Source organism: Pleurodeles waltl, chromosome 3_1 (assembly GCF_031143425.1).
Source record: "Pleurodeles waltl isolate 20211129_DDA chromosome 3_1, aPleWal1.hap1.20221129, whole genome shotgun sequence".
In the NCBI taxonomy this organism is placed as follows: Eukaryota; Metazoa; Chordata; class Amphibia; order Caudata; family Salamandridae; genus Pleurodeles; species Pleurodeles waltl.
The window spans coordinates 612,625,391-612,646,095 of NC_090440.1; the positions used below are offsets into that span (position 1 = coordinate 612,625,391).

A 20,705-nucleotide genomic window follows, 5' to 3' on the forward strand; every position below is an offset into this window, starting at 1 on the left:
AATACTGTTTTTAAATGTCTTACGTATATCTGACTATTTCTGATTTATCACTGTTTTGACTGTATTCCTTTTGTACTTGCGTTCTTCCAGGGGGTTATGGGGTGTAAATGTAATGTTGATGTATTGGTTTGTGTGTATGCTGTTGTGGGTGAGGGTGGGAGTGAGGGGGTGGCGTGTTGCATGTGTGTGTCACTCTCTTCCCCCCCCTTGTGTACTAGGTGCAGTACTCACCGTGGTCGTCGCCGCCACCGTTGGTACTCCTGGTAGATGAGGAGGTAGACCAGCATGGGGAGGACCTGCAGCTTGGGCTCCATGGAGTACTGGTTCTTCGTTGAGTGTTGAGAGGTGAGTGGTTTCCCTTCTGTGTACTGTTTCCACCGTGCTTTTGATGGCGTTGGTACCGCCCCGGAAAAGCTGGCGGATGGGCGGGTTGGGATGGGGTGGGCGGTACATTGACTTCCGCCTGTCTGTTGGCAGTTACTGCACAGTGTTTGTTGCTACCGCCGTGGCGGTCAGAGTGTTAAAGTGGATGTATGTTTTGGCAGTTTCTGCTGTGGTCGTGATCCCATTTTTTTACCGCCGGCCAGTTGGCGGTATTACTGCCGCTTTAACACCAACCACCAGGGTTGTAATGAGGGCCTAAGAGTCTTACTCCATAGAAAACATTGATTTTACCCAAAGAACCTGCTTTGCTTAAAAAAAAAGGACGAGCACGCGATTGAAAAATCAACGATGCGTTGTTTCCTTACTCGCAAGTGAGGCCGTGTGTTGTTTCTTCTCCGGTCAGGTAGGCGATGCGTAGTTTTTCTCTCTCGCAAGAGAGCGAAGCATGAATTTCCAGACAGGGCACCTCGGATCCGCGCAGATTCATGATGATTTCGACGCCCAGGGATGATGCGTGATAAATCCGGTTTCACTGTGTTAGTAAACTGTGCTGTGTAGGGTTTGCGTCGTTATCAGCAGCCGCAAGCGGCTGTTGCATTGTTTCTTCAGCCGTGATGCATCGATCTCCCAGTCGGGATGCAGGTGGAGCATCGATTTTAGATGCGAAGCAGGTGGAGCGTCGTTTATCAGCCGTGTTGCAGATGGTGCATCAAACATTATCCCACACTGCGTTTTGTGTGTGGATTTCAGCTCTTGTTCTGCCAGCTTCATCTTTCAAAGGCCCAGGGACTGGAGAAGGCACCACTTGGCAGGGCAGAATTCTCCACAGAGAGTCCAGGTGCTGGCAGAGGAAGACTTTGATAGCCCAACAAAGGACACTCACAGGCAGGGGCCGCACTTCTCCTCAACTCTTCTCCTTGAGAGAGGTTTTTCTTGGTTCGAGATGTGATGTAAAGTCTGGAGTTTTGGGTCCAATACTTATACCCCTTTCTGCCTTTTAAGTAGGCAGACTTCAAAGGGGAGTCTCTGTTGTTTACAGGATCCTGCCTTGCCTAGGCCAGCCCCAGATACACACCAGGGGGTTGGAGGCTGCATTGTGTGATGGCAGGCACAGCTCATTGAGGTGTAAGTGACCACTCCTCCCTCCATTCCAGCCCATATGGCTCACCAGGATATGCAGGCTACACTCCAGCTCCCTTTGTGTCACTGTCTGACCCAGACAGGGAATCCACAAACAGGCAGAGTCACAGAATGGTTAAACCAAGAAATGCCTACTTTCTAAAAGTGACATTTTCAAACTAACAATCTAAAAAACAACTTCACTCACAGATGTATTTTTAAATTAAGAGTTCAGAGACCCCAAACTCCACATTTCGTTCTGCTCTCAAAGGGAATCTGCACTTTAAGGATATTTAAAGGCAGCCCCCATGTTAACCTAGGAGAGAGATAGGCCTTGCAACAGTGAAAATCAAATTTGGCAGTATTTCACTGTTAGGACATGTAGAACACATCAGGACATGTCCCTCCTTTAACTTACACTGCACCCTGCCCATGGGACAACCTGGGGCCTACATTAGGAGTGACTTACCTGTATAAAAAGGGAAGTTTTAGGGCTGGCAAGTGGGTACACCTGCCAAGTCGAATTGGCAGTTTAAAACTGCACACAGACACTGCAGTGGCAGGTCTGAGCCATGTTTACAGGGCGACCTATGTGGGTGGCACAATCAGTGCTGCAAGCCCATTAGTAGCATTTGATGTACAGGCCCTGGTCACTTTACTAGGGACTTACTAGTAAACCAGATATGCCAGTCATGGAAAGCCAATTACATATATAATGTACACAGGAGCACTTGCACTTTAGCACTGGTCAGCAGTGGTAAAGTTCCCAGAGTTCTAAAAATAGAAAAAAGAGTGTCCAGCACACATTCAAAACAGGGTAAGCAGAGGCAAAAAAGACAGGGGAGACCAGGCCAAGGATGCCAGATCTAACACTCTTCATATAGCTAAAGTCAAGGGTTAAACTTAGGTTCTGTCTGGACAATGGTTGGAGCAAATACCATACCACCATGCCTGAAATGAAATAGCAGATGTGTCCTTCCAATTCTTGGTTATGTCTTGAAAGGTGACTGCCAGTAACAGGTTAATAATATAAACACTATAATCAAAACACTTCCAGTTGTCTAATAAGCTACCTACGAGTACAAGTGAGAATGAAAAAGGAAAATTGGTGTGAAAAATATAATTAATCTGCTTCCATACTCTGAGTAACAACTCATGTTTTGCAAGGTGAAAAGCCTGTGATGCGGATCAGTTTTCGGATGCTTTACAAAACCAAATGTAGACTGTGTGATTAAAAGTATATTATACATACAAGGTACATTTGACTAAGGTTTGCAACTCTAGACGATTTATGAATTTTGATTCACATTTTATTCTGTATCTGAATTGACCATGAACTATTGAAATCCCATCCCCATTGTAATTCAATTTGTGCCTTTTATCTTGAAATGTAAATGTTGGATGCAGTAATGGCCTTGTATAGAGTGGAGGCAGTGGAAGACAGAGCTTTGAGCAATACCAGTTGTCTGTTAGATAGCACTCACCTTTTGGAAAAGGAAAGGACCTGTATGTTTGTGAGATAATGTCTTGTAGCGAGGTATATTTTTGAACAATCGAGTTAGGCAATTGGAAACAGAGTTGAGCATATTGAAAATCTCCTACATGTATTGTTGTCAACAAGTTGATTAACCCAAAAGAGACCTTTTTCTCTCTAAGCTTTCCAAAATAGTTTTTCCAATAAGCTTGAATAATATATTACACCAAAGGAAAGATTCTAAAAATGCCTCTAGTTCAGATTGCTGAACCTCTAAAAGGTTGCTTAATGTTTTACAGAGATTCGTAAGACTAGGTAGAGATAAGTATAAATGTTTTTGTGTAAATGTTAGAAATTCATTCAATGAGAATGGGGATAGAAAGGACAGTTCAATGTCCGCCCATAAAGAGGGTGAAAAAATTATTGTTTTAAGAAAAAAGCAATATGATATGAATGGAAGTTTGGAAAAATAACCCCACCTAATTCTTAGGGCACTGTAATTCAGTAAGAGGCATCTGGGGATGTTTATCATGCCATAAGAACTTAAATAAAATGTTGTAGATAGTTTTAAAATAGTGACCTGAAATCAGTACAGGGAGCTTAGATAAAGTAAAAAGTATAATAGGAACAAACATCTTTTTATTGAATGTAATCTATCCCACCAATATAAAAACAGTTCATTCCACCTAGAAGTTAAAGATATATGGCCTGATTTAGAAGTTGGCAGTAACATTCCTGCCATTGACTTTGTGCATGAAAGCCCATCCGCCGCTGTGATGGTCGACTCGCTGTACTTAGATGTTGGTGGTCCCATAGATGAAAGCCCGCATTCGAACCACTGTCTCTGCCAACAAACACCGCCCACGTCGCTGGCGGGAGTGGGAAAAGAGGATTTGGATGTGCCTTGCCACCAAGATAAAAAGTGGCTGTCTGACCTCCATGTCTGAGTTGGGGAATGGTGGGGAAGGGGTGAAAACTCACTTTTTTCCCCATTACACCCCTGTCTTCGACTGGACACGATTGAACAACACCTGCCGTCACTGCTGCCACCGACCTATGGAGAAAACACGACCCTCCCCTGTCACTGGACTCAAAGGTATGGGTGCTGCACTGCCAAGGTATGTTGGGTGGGCACTGCACAGGAGGTTGGGAACACTGCCCGCATATACATATCACAGTAATTTTTTTTAATTACTGTGACATGCATTTGTGAAGTATACAATGGTGTCACACATGGGGGACACCCTGGCATAACATGCATATCAGACATAAACACAACTGTCACTGTGGTGTCATCATTCATTACAAAATGAATGCTAGAACCATAATGATGGTACACTTACACTGGACAACAGTGTCCATGATTGCGCATTGCAACAGGACCTGTATAGGTAGTTTTGTGCTATCTGTTGTGTATGTGAGCCAGTACATGTATGTGGGTGTGTGTGGATTGGCTGGTCGAGGTGCAGTGCACTGGAGTGGATGATGTGGTTGTGTCTGTATGTGTGTCACTTGCATGTGAGACCAATGTTGTGTATGTTCTGTTGCCGTGTGACACATTCAGGTGAGTGTTGTTGTTTTCTGGCGGACGTTGTCGTGATGTGTGTAGTTGTGCTTGTGTGTGAGTGTGTTTGTGTTGATGGGTGTGTAGTTGTGGTTGTATCATGTGTGGGTGCAGTGTCAATGTTGCGTGTATGTTGTGGGATGTATGTATGCCAATGTGTGTTTTCGGCATGCATGCATTGGTTATGTTGGAATGACATTGGGTATTGTGTGAATGTGGTGTGTTGTGTAGTATGTAGTGCAGGGGTACATGTATGGCTAAGGAACAAAGCATGCGTGCACCACTTACCTCTCTTCCATTGCCTGTGTCAGTGTATGAAATCTATTGGGTCCCGCCGCCATCTCCAATGCAGCTTGGCAGTAACACCACCAAAATCTAAACCAGGCTCTAAATGTTTGTTATTATTACTGATATAGGTTTAACTGAAATGGTGTCTTTAAAACTGTTTGTAAACCATAATTCCAGAAATTTAATTTCTGGGGAAGTCTCTGTAAAGTGAATATAATTAAATTAATGTTTAGAACAACATTTTTTGAGAGGAAGAATTTGACGTTATCAGAATTAAACTTATATCCTGAGACAGCAGCAAAATGCTCTACTTCCTCAAGACAGGCTAGTAACTATGAAGTTTAATTGGAAATTAACATCAAAATATAATCATTCATATGTCACAATTGTCACTTGCGACTTACCACAACACAGCTGATTGGCAGTAAGTCTGTAAGAAATACAATCAATTTTATATTCACATTGATTTACCGTTCCAACGTATGATATAAAAGATGAAACCAATACCCCTAGATCATATATCAAATCATATTTATATTCATTTTTATATTCATTTCAATTTGCAATATATAATGTAGCACGATGTGAGAAAGTGAATCAAAGTGCAGACGGCGCGGTGCTCACAAGCAATTACATACAAATACAACCAAAACAATACAATACACTGTACATTTCTCAATAGTTCTAATCCAGTAGGTAAAAGGGTGACCCGTAGTTCAGGGTTCCACCTGGATATTTAATTCAGTTTCTTCACCACATAGCAAAGATATGTCAAAGTTTCAACCTCCTATAATATATGAGGCCTCTTCAGGACACCGATGTCTACCACTCACACCTCAATTAATGTAAATCTGAGTCACAAAACCTTGTAGTCAGTTAACTTCGATCCAAATGATCCATAGCAACTGCGGGCCCCATTCACAAAGGTAAACTTACACCTCTGGTCTAAGTTTAGACCAAATCTGTACGTTTACGATTCTCAGGTATTTCTCAAAGGTAAGTTACGAGTATTATCTCTAGGTCCGCACTCGGGGTGGATCATCCACACTCGGGCTGGATCATCCACACTCGGGCCAGATGAGGCAAAAAATGCATATTGACACACCTGTGAAAGGGCCTACTATCATCCCACCAAGCTCCAGCTGCAACTCTTTAGCACACACCCAGTGCCAACCTTGCTGCAGACATAAAAGCAAAGCTGCCACAAACAAACCCATTCAGTCCTTCCAATATGTCACTGAATAAGTTTGTTGTTTTGTCCCTTGCTATGTGACAGGATGATTTGAAGAGAAGGAGGAGGAGAGTAGAGAAGATCTTTAGACAAAGGATTAACCTCTTCGGGATGTCCAGCCAAGATGTCATTGCTAGATACTGTTTTCCCCTGATACCATCTTGGCAATGGTGTGTGAGTGGGAACAGGATCTTGACTCTGTGACCTGCCACTCCCACACCATCCCAGCCTATCTCATGATCTTAACATCTCTCCATTTCTTTGCTACGGGGTGATTCCAGAGGGTCTCCAGTGACATTGTGGCCATCTCCCAGGCAAGCCAGTCTCGATGTTGGCACCAGATACTGAGCTGCATCAGTAGGAGACCCCATCACCTCATAGGAATTCCCCATACACTGGCTAGAAGGCAAAGGGTAGTTAGGGATTTCTACTTCATTTCCCACTTCCCATTAATGCTGGGTGCAATTGATTGCACTCAGGTGCTCTACAGCCACTTCACCACAATGTCCACATCTTTTGCAACAGACACCGCTGACACTCCATCAACATGCAGGATGCCTGTGATGCCAGTGGTAGCTTCACTGATATTCATGCAGTGTTCCTAGGCAGTACCCTTGACAGCTATGTATTCCGCAGCTTACCTCTTGCCCGGCAGATGGCAGTGGGAGAATTTGGGAACACGTGGCTATGGGTAAGTAACAAGCACCACACACGTATGATATATATAATTATGTTTGTACATGTGCACAACCATTATACAGCACTAATCCTCCTGCCACATTCATGCCTCCAACAGACACAGTATGTAACATTTCATACAGCATGTACTGTACAGATGCATGAGGGACATTTACAAATATTACTCTATCTCCTTCCTCAGGTGATGCTGCATATGCACTCTCCCTCATCTTCTCACACAATACAGATGTGCAACCACTGTACCTCAGCAGAGGTACAATAAGGCACACACCCAAGAGCCATCATTGAGCACAGTTTTGGGCTCTTGATGTCATGCTCCAGATGTCTTGACCTTATGAGGGGAGTGCTGCTGTACTCACCTCAAGTTGTGTGCAAGATCTTAGTAGCCTCCTGTGTTTTGCACAAAATAGCATTAAATTATGGCTTACGCATACCTCTGTGCCTTCAGCTAGGCCTGAATCCGGGCAACTGGACCATTGAACAAAGCAGGGGGTAGGTACGCAGGTGCCTGATCAGTTGGTTGACATTTTTTTCACCTTAGTAACATATGTTGTCATGGCCTTCTTGTGGTTTGCAGTCTGTTGTCAATGATGATTGGTGGGCTTTTAACACAATGTCCACATATGTCACCCGGAGACTACTTTGTAAGCCATTCATGATGTCTGTATACAACAGCCGTTGACAAGAGTCAAAGGATTGGCCATGCATTATGTCATGTGCACGTCAGGATCAGCATAGAACATGCCTCTTAGGGCTTCATTGAGTGTGGGCATTAAGGGGGTCATTATGACCTTGACAATCGGCATTAATATGGAGGAAAGTACTGCCAACTTATTCTCATAATACGTCCGGCGGCGGTCTACTGGTGTGGCGCTGCTGCTGGCAGCACCGCCACCTTACTTCCATTTCACCTTTTTGAGCTCCGTCATGGTGCAGACAGAGAAAGTGTGTCCCATGTACAATCATGCCCCAATCATCAATGTGGACAGCAGCATGCATCTGTTTTACTGGGCCCACATAATAATGGGACTGCTTAGCAAACACCCTCTCAGTGTGTTTGTCCTTATCAGTATCACTGACTTTGTGGGCGCCTTGTCCACAGATGCTTCGACAATGTTGGGTGAGGTTGGTTCAGCAGTGCAGCAGGATGGCAGGGGTTCCTGCTTGGAGGTGAGGCAGACCCTGGTTGAATATGAAATGGATGTCAGCCCCTCCATATATGGAAGGGGATTTGGAGTGCTGTTCATTACTGATAGTGGTTAAAATTCCAAAACAAATATCTGAGCCCGACTCACAATAGGCCCGCACTTGGATGTCTCATTGTGACGATTGTGCTCCAAGTGCAATGACTGAGGGGTCTCTGCACTAGTGCTTAGGACATGGGCATGGCCAGACTTGCTGGGGAGCTGGAGGGGTGGGGGACAGGTCTCATTACTGTGATTCGGTTCAGAACTGGCACTGCAGTATGTGCCCCCAGTTACAAATCAGCATTCCTGCATGATCTACACGCTTGCGTTCATTGTCTCTGTTTTGGGGCTGCTATGCTATGTTTTGCCAGTGCTGCTATGGGTTCCCAGTCTTGCTCAGTACCACTGGCCCTTGGTGTACTTGGCACTATGTATCCAGGGTCTGGCATCACTACCTGCCCTACTTTGGTGATACAGTACAGTCTATTTAGATGTAAGCAAGATATGTTGACCATATGCACCATAATGCAAAACAAAGGGCCAAGCTGTGCTAGGATGTGCTGTAGGGTGTATTTACAGAACCTTCCCTTCCTCCCTTAGTATACCTGTCCCTCTTACACGTCTGCAGATGTCACACTTGTCTTTTTTTCATTCCACTCTGGTGGCGCATCCTACACCCACATGCAGATCCCGTGCCCCACATGCAGATGTGGATGATTCACACTCAGGGTGTAGATTTTGGAGACGGGTACTGAATCCAATTTATTTGACCAGGAAATTACATACAGGAAATGCAAGACAGGAAGTTCATAGCAGGAAGTTGCAGGCAGCCATTTTGCTGTCTTTCTGAGTCATCCCCATCTCCAGATAGGATCCTCTGCCATCCTGCTGCTCCTTTTACCCATATTGCCCCCAACATGGCTGAGGAAGCTGTTGAGAGGGCACCCCTCTTCAGCAAACAGGAATTGGACATTTTAGCTAGAGGGGGTGTTGGACGATTACAGTTTTATGGGGGAGGGGCCAGAGGACCAGCTGAGCAATGCAGCACGTACCCGACTATGGAAGGAGATTGCACAGTGCTGCAGTGTAAGGGGCATCTACCACCGGCGGCCCACGACATGCCGCACGCACTGGGAGGTCTTGAAACATTGGGCCTGACTGAGAGCCCAAGAACTATTGGGACAAGCCTCCCACCCTCATGTGCACCGGCCTCGCCCCATTGTACAGGAAAGTCCTGAGGACAGCCTGGCCAACGCTCCATGCCCAGTTGGTGGAGTTGGAGCAGCAGACCTGGTAAGTGCATGGGTTGCATATTGAGCCTGTTAGTATGATGTGAGTGGTGACTGAGTTGTACCAACATAAATCACATCACCATGTACACATTCTGAGCAATTGCTGCTGTAGTCTTAAGGCTGGTGCCCCATTGGAATACATTGGAAGCACTAATTTGAGTACATTCAGGGACTTGTAATGTACTCATCACGACAGGGCAAATAGCCATCACTCTTGCAATTAAATGGAATAATGGCAAAGGGATGGTCCAGACACTGTCCAGTGTGGGGTTAAGACATTTATTTTTGGTGTTGGATGCCATATCATGCATGCTTTTTGTGTGTTTTTCATCAGTGTAAAGTATCATTTCATGTATCTTGGAGTAAAGGCTGACATTGGAATACTTGTCTCACACAAAATGGTACAAATATTTCAAAAGGAAACAAATGCACCTGTCTTCACAACAGCGGCTCGTGTGTCACATGTAACATCTGGCTAGCTGAGCCAACTTTGCACACATGCCAAATGGAGTACAGCACCACCAGGCAGTCTTGACATGCCAAATGTGGCACATACCATGTAGATTGGCTGATATTTTCAGGGATCCTCCAGTCCTAGCACTAACAGCTTAGCAAAGGTCAGAACCAAGGCCTGGTTTTTACATGTACAGCCATTCAAGCATTTAGGTGGAATCAGACCATGCTACACATCAGATGACATACAATATTTTGAGACTATCAAGAATGCACTTGACAGGGTGATCATGGACAAATGCTTTGGGGCAGACCAGGCACCTTGAGTGTGTAGCAGAAAAACTGGTCCATGAACCAGCAGCTTTGCAAAGAAGTGACACCATAGGTAATGTTTTGCAAGTCTTATATGTGAATATGCACACCTGACACATACATCACTGATCTTGTTGGGTACAGTTTACACACCAAATTCAAATGAAAGCTAAAATGGCAATATATGTTCATCCCCTTCTACGTGGATTTGGTTGTTGTTCATGGGTAGGGTATCAATAGACTACAACACTAGGTGGCACACTTACCTGATGGACGGATGGCAGTGGGTTTGACATCTGCAGCCAGGATGGTGTCATCCATATCACTAAAGTAGTCCTGGCAGCAGCTGCAATGTGACATACATATTCATTACTAAGTGCAAAGAATGATGGTGATGATTCTACATGTAGATGTCAGAGGAATGGACTAGTGATCGTCAAGTTACAGCCTGCCCTCATATTCACCAGTTATAACACTTAAAGGCAATGGTCTAGTTTCAAGTTACTGAGAACTATAGGACAGAAGTAACTAGGGTGTCTTGCACTGGTTGTCTTTGGAGACACCTACATTTTTCTTGGCATCATGCATCGTACGTATGATGTGATATCTGCTAATTTGTAAAGGAGTCTTCCAGAACATGCAGAGCTGGTTCATCTTTGCACATCAGATTCTGTCAGTACCTTGATGAGTACACTTTGATACACACAATTATGAAGCAAGGTATAGGTAACATTTATTTAAACCCCCCTCAACAGGACAACATTGCTAAACTTGGGGTGTGAGTTCAGCCATTTCTGCGGTTCACTTTATCAGTGGCCTGTTTTTCCAATGTAAGTGTATAACAACATGATTTATTTTACTTGACATTGGATACGGTTTGTACAGCACACATCCTGTAGTCCTCTGTTCAGTGGTTCACTCATTTGTGATCGTGGTGGCAAAGTAAAATGAACATTGACCTAGGATCCCATAATTTAGTCAATTTGAAAAGCTGGGTTGATCCCCATCTTTACTGTTTTCACATTGGGCAGTTCAACCGCTAGATGTCTAGTCCTCCCTTCCTCTACACCCACCTTGCCTGCCACTACCATACTCCCAAATGCAAGCCTGCTGGTATCAGTGCACCCCTCATCCACATCATTTACTTTAGCTGTTATTTCCTGGTATTTTGCCAGCAAGGATCCATGTCATGGACTTAGGCACAGGTTGGCTCCTCCTCTCAATGATGGACTTGAGGACAGATTTATGAGCCACTCAAGGCACTGGATAATCATTATTAGTGCAAATCCAGCTGCACACACCAGCAGATCAAGTCTATGCGGCCACAGCAAGCCTCTTTGCTTGGTTTGAAATGGCCTCCTGGAGTGTGCCAAGGCTAAACAAATCACTGTGTTGCCTCACTCTGTACTTGAGTGACATTCCATGAAAATTGGGGACACTTTTGACACTTCCCTAGAGTGAATGGACCATGTACACCTGGGGAGGGACAAACACCTTACACCTCCTGAGGTGAGGCATAATGACTTGTAACATATAGACCTATGCAAAATCCACCTACATGGGGGCCAATATGAATACTTAGGTAGGTACTGTACACATACATTTTTGGTTGACCTATCATTAGCCAACATGTCAGGATGTGGTAGACTGTTATGGATGAGTGACAACAGTGACATTAGACACACACCACATATTGCTGACCTTTCATTTATCCTTACCAGTGTCCGACATCCACCCTGTGTGTGGTGCCCAGCCAGATATCACACCCATACATGTTGCAGAGGTCTCTGCAGGCTGGGTCTTTCTGGACAACGTCACAGGTTGAACAATGACGTCTGTGTTCAGTTAACATACTAGTTGATATGTGATACACAACATTACCTAATTCATTTACCAGTTTATGCACAGTTTATGAATTCCACATGATATATCTATGAGTTTACTTGGTGCAGATGGGATAGGTTGTTGAGCTCTGTGACGTTGTCTCCCTGATGATGCAAAGACCTGTGCTCCAGTGTGTGACTGTTTTCTTTCTGTATGTGGCAACAAAAGTGAACAATCAACAGACACAACCAAGATATTTCATTATGTGCACCCTGCCACATAACTACACATTTGCATCTACATGTCTACAACAGTTGTAAATGAATGAGGGACATTATATATTGTCATCTACCAATGTTAAGTGGCAGAGGCAGCAGTGATGGGGCACTCTTTGGGACTGAGGGTTTGTAATTTGCAATTGTCATCACAAAGGATTCTGGCACTTGTAGTGTGATTTAGTAGCTGAGACACATGAGGGTGTGAGTCACCAGACAGATTGCACTTACTTGGGATAACATTCATGGTCAAATTTTTTAAGTATCACAAACATTACTTATTTGGCGTAATTGTTAGTATCATTGCATATTACCTGGCACCACATTGAGGTCATCTCTCACAGGCAGCCACTGGATCAGCTGGGGGTCTGTCGTGGAGAGCACATCCCCCTCAAATGGTGTGAGTTGGAAGTGGGCTCCTGTTTGTACCCCTGGGACAGCTCGGGCCACCATATCCTGGTGTACTTCTCCTTCACCCTCATCTTCTCATCCTGCCACTTCTTCTTGATGCCATTCACAGTCCGTATGCCCTCCCCCAATGCAGTGACCACTGTGGCAAACCGCTGCCAGAGGACTACATTTTTATATTTATTGAATTTACTTAAAATACTGAAAAATTATTATTATTATCTGGTAGCTGTCGACGTTTACAAAACCTGTTTATTCACGGCCTATCAGACTTGACAAGAATGTTTCAAGCAGTAGAGCAACAAGTTTAGCAAAACAAATGTACTTCTAAATCGACCAGAGAACTAGTTCTATAACTTTTACATAACTTAGGATCTTTACCCTCCTTAAGAATCAGACAAATCAGGGCATCTTGGAACAGTCCTTATCCATGTTTATTTGTAATAAAAAAGAAAATAATTTGAACATTCTAGGTAGAAGAGATTTAGAGAAATGAAGATAAAAATGCTTTTGGGAATCCATTCAGATCTGGAACCTTCCCTTTTTAAATCAACTGCACTGCTGAAAGTATCTCCTTAATGGTAATTCCATCTTCTAGAAGAGATAAAGCCATAGACAAGAAAGGGAAAGTTCCAGATCCGAATGGATTCACATCAGAATGTTATCTTCATTTCCTTAAATCTCTTATTTTTAATTAAATGCATTGCTGAAAGGATCTTCTTAACAGTAGTCTAGTGAAATATAAATGTACTCATTGTTTAATATTTTTCTTATTTCAGATGATTTTGGACGATTTAATTTAAATTGTTGTGATACGTCCAAGATAATATTATCCCTAAAAAGAGTCTCATACAATTTGAGGGGGGATATTAGGAGTGTCATTAAATGGGAAAATTCCTAGATAAAAGATTCGAAATTCTGAGTAAACTTATTGTCTAAGAGAAGAGAATTATTGACTCTCCAAGTTTATTTCCTTTAAATCTGAAATAAGTCCAAACCCATGTTAACTGGTGCATGATCTGAAATTAACATAGAACGAATCTCTGAGCTAAAAATATGGGAGGATATAGTTTTATAAATAAATAAATGATCTAGTCTAGTTTGTGAAAAATGTACCGGAGAAAAGAAGGCATATTCTCTCATAGTCGAATTACGGAGTCTCTAAGCATTAACCAGAGAGGTTTGGTTAATTGATGGCCTAAATTGTTTATGAATAATGGAAGGAATAAAAGGAGTTTTAGAGATTCTCTTGATAAATGGGTACATAACCAGATTGTAAATCCCTCCTAGAATTAAGTAATCCTCTGAAATAGACATTAATCTAACATGAATAACAGGCAAAATGTATATCTGGTTATGTAGGTGCATATAAATTAAATATCAAGAAAGGGATTATGTTTACGATCAATGGCCAACGCCCTTCTGTATCACAATTTTGAGATATCAGTTGGACACATAGAATTTTTTTACAAAGCACAACACTACCATTTTTCTTACTTTGGTCAGGAGAGGAAAGTACTTGACATACCCAAGCAAGTTTGTTGACCTCAGTTTGAGCAATATGTGTTTCCTGTACCAAAGCCAAATCAGTTCCCAGCCCTGCCAGATAGGATAACTCTAGCTGACATTCATTCAGTGAATTTAGCCCCCTAACATTTCATGAGATTATTCATAAAGTTATAAACTTGAATCTTCAACTGTAATAGAAATGTTATAAGATGTACAAAATATATAAGAAAAATGTTGTAAGTGCAAATAAATCACAGAACAGTAGACAATAGAATGATAAATAACTAGAAGTAAGGGGAGAGAAGTAAAAAAGAAAAAATTATTAAGTTTGTGATGAGCATCATGTAAAGGTCCTATTTTGTGTTCTACATCAGTTACCATGTTATCCAACAAAGACCATTTTTTATTAATGGTTTGTATGTGTTGATTAGTTTCTTCCATATGTGGTTTGGGAGTACACATTTCCTCCAAGATAATTTCCATGGTAATAGCAGAGGTAGACTTGCCTGGAGAAAGAGGATCATTCTTAACTCTTTTATATGAGGAAAGAGTAGAGGTGATACTCGTTTTAGAAGGAGATTTAGAAGACGCTGTAACCAGATGATGTGGCACCAGTGAGTTAAATACTGCTGAAGTCTACGGAAGAGGATTTGAACTCTCCATGGCAGTAGGAAATGCCAAGAATGTATTAGCGTCTGAAAACTTAGAAATATTGGAAGATGTTCTAATATGAGGTGCCTTGTATTTCAAATTGCGTGTTTTCCTCATATAAGATCAGCAAGGTGTATGAAATAAAAAGGTTACCAACAAGGATCCAGCTCAAGTAGAAAAAGTAAACAGAATACCATCTGAGATTACCTCAGAATAATTAATGATTGCAGGCAGAAGGAATTACAACTGTTGCATTTAGAAAATGTAGAAAGCCAAAGAAAAGTATGCAGCCAAAGGTTTGCAGTAATTGTAAATACTTGGTAACAGAGATAGTGGACTCTATCTGGTGAAATTTTTTCAAACATGCATGACTCCATTAATTGTAAGACAGTAAGGAGGGAAGTAGTGAAAAAGAAACAAAATGACTGCTGCGACTTATGCCGTTAGCCAGCCTGCTGTTAGAGCAAGAAAAACAGCAGCACCACCACAGTACGGTGTGGTGATCTGCTAAAATGGTAGAAGAGCTCCTCCCCTGGTGATAACTCCTCTTTTCGGCGTGCCATAACAAAGAAAACACCCCTCCAGCTAACTCCTTCCTCCATCAGCCCCAGAGCCATGTTAACCACTGGCCATCTTCCACAGCCACATCCCTCCCCACTATGAATGTTAAGTTAACAGTCTTAGGAGTGTGGGTTTTTCATATCTGTGAAAATGGCATCATCTACAAATGGAGAAGTCATGATTAATGGACTATCTCCAAAGTGATATGCAGTGATTCGAAGAGCTAAATGTATAAGGAGTAGGTGAGCATCTTGTTTGATGACAACCATTGTTGGTTTCATCAACATAATTCTCTTCAGCTCAACCAGCGGCTACATCATTCTGAGCAAAGACTCAATCATGCAGACTTTAGAGGTAGCCTTTGCATCTTGCTCTCCATATTTAAGTCATGTAGTTGGTATTGATTAGCTTTTAATAACCAAAGGTGGACAGCTTTCTCTTCGCAGACTAAGAAAAAGGCAGTGGTTAGGGTGGGGAGATAAAATGAGGTATCATTTGATGTGAAGTGGAAGCAGAAATGAGCATCCCCTGTCTCCTGATTTTGTACTAACATTTGTGATGGTCATTCTTTGAAATCATACTAATAACATTGACTTTGCCAGGATCTCTACTGAGTCAGAAAAAATATTAAACAGATTACTTTATTGTAAAGATTTCAGGCCTGTGTGGGACTTCATCCTGTCGATCGTCTCCCTCATCAGAAAGCTCTCAGACGAGTGGCCTGGCCTTCACATGTGTCTAAGAACGCCCTGCAGGACAGCCAGCTGCCCTGATGAATTTGATTGGCCAGATGTCCTCAGCACAAACATTGAGTACTATATGTACGTATGCATATTTTTCTCTGTTTTATGAACTGCGCTTTCAATGTATAAATCACCTTGTTGGTGGGAATGCACCTTACCGTGTGGGATATTCACTGTTAACACTGGTTCCTCTAGTCTCACTAGTTGCACTGGGACCTCCTCTTAATGCAGCACCTTCATTTATAGAATCACTTTGTACTTGTTTGTACTTGTTTTTTGCGAAGCTATTTTGAAAAATGTGCTTTTCTTTTGATTTATATATTTTAGGCATGACGCTCAAAGTGTGGCATTGTAAAAAACGTGCTTGACATTTTTAGGGGGGTTGCACAGTGACATTCTTTGCATTCCTTGACGTATCTAGGAAAATGTGTTCCTTAGACTCGATTTGGATTGCTATACTTTTTTCAGTGTTATCTGCTGTTTTGTATAGGACAATCATGACACCAAATGGATGATGAAGACATTATAGTTTGCACATTTCTTCTCCTCTGCAATCTCGGTGCGATGTACAATATACTTGCGTGACTATAGTGGATTTTGTGACTTCGATATGGTCCTGCATTTCTGTAAACACACTTAATGGTGATTATGGCTGTGATCGACTGGACTGCTACTGTTCAGCATTCCTGTATTTGTAACTGCTAATAATTGATTAAGATAGAAGGCTCACATTCTGCTGTTAGTTTTTGTTTTTTCAGCGATTAACAATGACCACTCTGAATAGTGTTATTTTGAGCATGTGTTCCTTCAGTTTGACTTGTGCCTTGCTTGGCCTCCCAACCCTAGGATTGTTAAATGTTGTCTTAGTCCAATGATTCTGACAGCAGGTATTTTATGTTAACGTTTCTTTTTTCTTCACACTTGCTTGATTTGTATTATCATTTGTATATGTACTGATTATGATGTTTTGGGAATGGTTGCTTCAACAGTTTCTTTCTGATCATGTATGCTAATCATGAATATCGGGGTGGAGACCTGCTTTCCTGATATTTGAGAATACAATTTAATGTACAAAACGAGCAAGTAGAGTATAGTTTATCCCTACAATAGCCCTTAACATGATCTTAAAAATGTGAAGTATAATGTGGTGCTCATGTAAAGTGCTTGAATAGCATTGGACCAAATTCACTCTGTATACATTCAAAATAAATAAATAACACGAATCCTGATTTAAAGTTAGTTTAGTGCATTGTAAGAACATGCTTGAAATCATATTGAATCTGTGTTGCGCAATCATATTGAATGCTGGGTTGTGAAGTCATATTCAATGCTGCATTGTACAACAATGTTGAATGCTGCATTATACAGCCATACTGAATGCCAGGTTGTGTAGTCATATTGTTTACAGGATTGTGCTTGCAATTCCACCCAAGAAACTGCAGCACCGCCCATTTTGTGAAATTAGTGTAAACTCAAGAACAATTGATATCCATATTCAGTACACTTCTTTGTCAGTGACATGCATCTTTCATTAATCATCTATAACCTGAGTGCTAACACAAAATAATTGTTTTGTTATGAATTAGTGACTTCAGTGTTGTTCTAGTACCAAAATGCAAATGCCAATCGAGCGTTAAGCAGGATAGGCTCGGGATATGGTTTTTTCTGCTGAATTCTAATATTGTTTGCTCAACTATATATATTTTTTCACAAAACTAGAAAGAGAGGGTAGGTGATACTGAATGTTTAACTTGTGTAGTAATTGACATTTGCTTTTGTTGTTGGATAGCTCATTTTCCACGTCAGTTGTATTAAACAAACCCTCAAATGTATTAAATACTGTTTTAACAAAAGGTTATTTGCGTAGAACTTCCATTTAGCAATACAAAAGCAGGCACTATATCACTCTGAAATTTTATGCCCCCTTCTAGTTTCATAAACAAGATTTAAGACGGTGAGCTCTTAAGAAGACACTGGATGTATTACATTACCACACATGTAATACCGCACATTTAACTTTGCAACACGTGGCATTACATTATAGACCTTGTGGTTTTACATGTATACAGAAGTCTCATTCACCTCCGCTCCTTCCTTGGGAGTTTCTGGGTGATCCATCAGGTGGCTGGCAAGAAAAAGGGGACCAAAAAAACATGCTTTTTCCATGCACTTTTCCATGGGAAAATAGTGATATAGAAAGAACGGCTGAACTGAATTACACATAATTTGGCAGAAAGCTAGATCTTTACTTAGAAAGCATGGTTTTGTGTTTTGATGTAAGTCTCCTTAGTAGTTATTTAGAGATTAAGGTTCAAACTGGATAGATATTTGGGACTGGCCAAGCAATTTGATTGACAACCAGCAACTTGTTTTTCTAATAACTTTGGCGCCATTTGTGAAATTGTCACAAAACTTTCCAAAAAAACAGTTAATTCACCTCAGCTCCTAGAAAGGTTTGGGGTGGTCCATCAAGCGGGGAGAATTATAGAGAATTTAGGCAGCGTTAAGACAATCATAACTGAGCTAGATCTTTACCCCCCAAAAGCGTGTTATTTGTGATTTGGCGGTGTCTGTTCGGGTTGGGCACTGACCTGGCCAAAAGCTGTGCGCATCAGAAAGTTGGCCACCCGCAAGGGGTTGGGCGCAGGGCTGGCTCCATGCCAGGCCCCGTGGGCAACCCCCATGCTTTGCATAGCTAAAGGTTGTGATAGTTACATATGGTAATAAAATATTTCTGTATGTTGAAATTCACTGAAAAAAACAACAATTAAAGTGATGTTTAGGTGTGTTAATATTTAAAAAAACAAATCTTAGAAATTCACTGAAAAAAACAAAAGCTAAGGTGATGTTAAAGTTAGGTGAAAATGTTGGTTAAACCACTGAAATTCACTGGTGTAAGGAAATGCCTCCTTGGCATGGTTACCCCCTGACATTTTGCCTTTGCTGATGCCAAGTTTTGATTGAAAGTGTGCTGGGACCCTGCTCACCAGGCCCCAGCATCAGTGTTCTTTCCCTAAACTGTACCTTTGTTTCCTCAATTGACACAACCATTGCACTCAGATAAGTCCTTTGTAACTGGTACCCCTGGCACCAAGGTCCCTGATGCCAGGGAAGGTCTCTAAGGGCTGCAGCATGTCTTATGTCACCCTGGGGACCCCTCACTAAGCACATGCACACTGCCTCACAGCTTGTGTGTGCTGGTGGGGAGAAAAATACTAAGTCGACATGGCACTCCCCTTTGAGTGCCTTGCCAACCTCACACTGCCTGTGGCATAGGTGAGTCACCCCTCAAGCAGGCCTCACAGCCCTAAGGCAGGGTGCACTGTACCACAGGTGAGGGCATATGTGCATGAGCATTATGCCCCTACAGTGTCTAAGCAAAACCGTAAGACATTGTAAGTGCAGGGTAGCCATAAGAGTATATGGTCTGGGAGTTTGTCAAACACAAACTCAACAGTTCCATAATGGCTACACTGAAATCTGGGAAGTTTGGTATCAAACTTCTCAGCACAATAAATGCACACTGATGCCAGTGTGGAATTTATTGTAAAATACACCCAGAGGACACCTTAGAGATGCACCCTGAATACCAACCAGACTACTAGTGTTAGGCTGACCAGTTCCTGCCAGCCTGCCACAAACCAGACACGTTGCTGGCCACATGGGGAGAGTGCCTTTGTCACTCTGTGGCCAGGAACAAAGCCTGTACTGGGTGGAGGTGCTTCTCACCTCCCCCTGCAGAAACTGTAACACTTGGCGGTGAGCCTCAAAGGCTCACCCCCTTTGTTACAGCGCCCCAGGGCGTCCCAGCTAGTGGAGATGCCCGCTCTCCGTCCACTGCCCCCACTTTTGGCGGCTAAGCTGGAGGAGATAATGAGAAAAACAAGGAGGAGTCACCCACCAGTCTGCACAGCCCCTAAGGTGTCCTGAGCTGAGGTGACCCCTGCCTTTAGAAATACTCCATCTTATGTTTGGAGGATTCCCCCAATAGGATTAGGGATGTGCCCCCCTCCCCTCAGGGAGGAGGCACAAAGAGGATGTAGCCACCCTCCAGGACAGTAGCCATTGGCTACTGCCCTCCCAGACTTAAACACACCCCTAAATGTAGTATTTAGGGGCACCCAAGAAGCCAGGAAATCAGATTCCTGCAACCTGAACTAAAGAAGAAGGACTGCTGACGTACAAGCCTGCAGAGACGACGGAAGATGACAACTGCTTTGGCCCCAGACCTACCGGACTGTTTCCTGAGTCGAAAACCTGCAACCAGCAACGCATCCAACAGGGACCAGCGACCACTGAAGCCTCAGAGGACTGCCCTGACCCCCAGGACCAAGAAACTTCTGTAAGCAGCGGCTCTGCTCAACAACCTGAAACAAACTTGCAACTTTTCTACAACTTTAAAGACTTCACTCTTCCCGCCGGAAGCATGAGAATTCACACTCTGCACCCGACGCCCCTGGCTCGAGATCCAGAGAAGAAACACTACAGGGGGGACTCCCCAGCGACTGCGATCTTGTGAGTAGCCCGAGACGCCCCCCCCCGGTTCCCCACAGCGACGCATGCAGAGAGAATCCAGAGGCTCCCCCTGACCGCGACTGCCTGTAACAAGGGACCCGACTCCTGGACCAAGCACTGCACCCTCAGCCCCCAGGACCAGAAGGAACCGAACCTCAGTGCAGGAGTGGCCCCCAGGCGACCCTCTGCCTAGCCCAGGTGGTGGCTGGCTGGAGA

At 43.0% G+C, this 20,705-nt stretch overlaps 1 protein-coding gene across 2 annotated transcripts in view; it reads left to right on the forward strand.

Moving 5' to 3' along the window:
- LOC138284374 (malignant fibrous histiocytoma-amplified sequence 1 homolog) overlaps window positions 1-20,705 on the forward strand; it is a 216,948-nt gene that overhangs the window by 144,093 nt on the left and 52,150 nt on the right. For both annotated transcript variants that reach the window (XM_069223080.1, XM_069223081.1), the window contains one exon: window positions 15,884-16,052. In XM_069223080.1, the coding sequence (XP_069079181.1) occupies window positions 15,884-16,052 (169 nt within the window). The remainder of the gene's footprint in view (window positions 1-15,883; window positions 16,053-20,705) is intronic.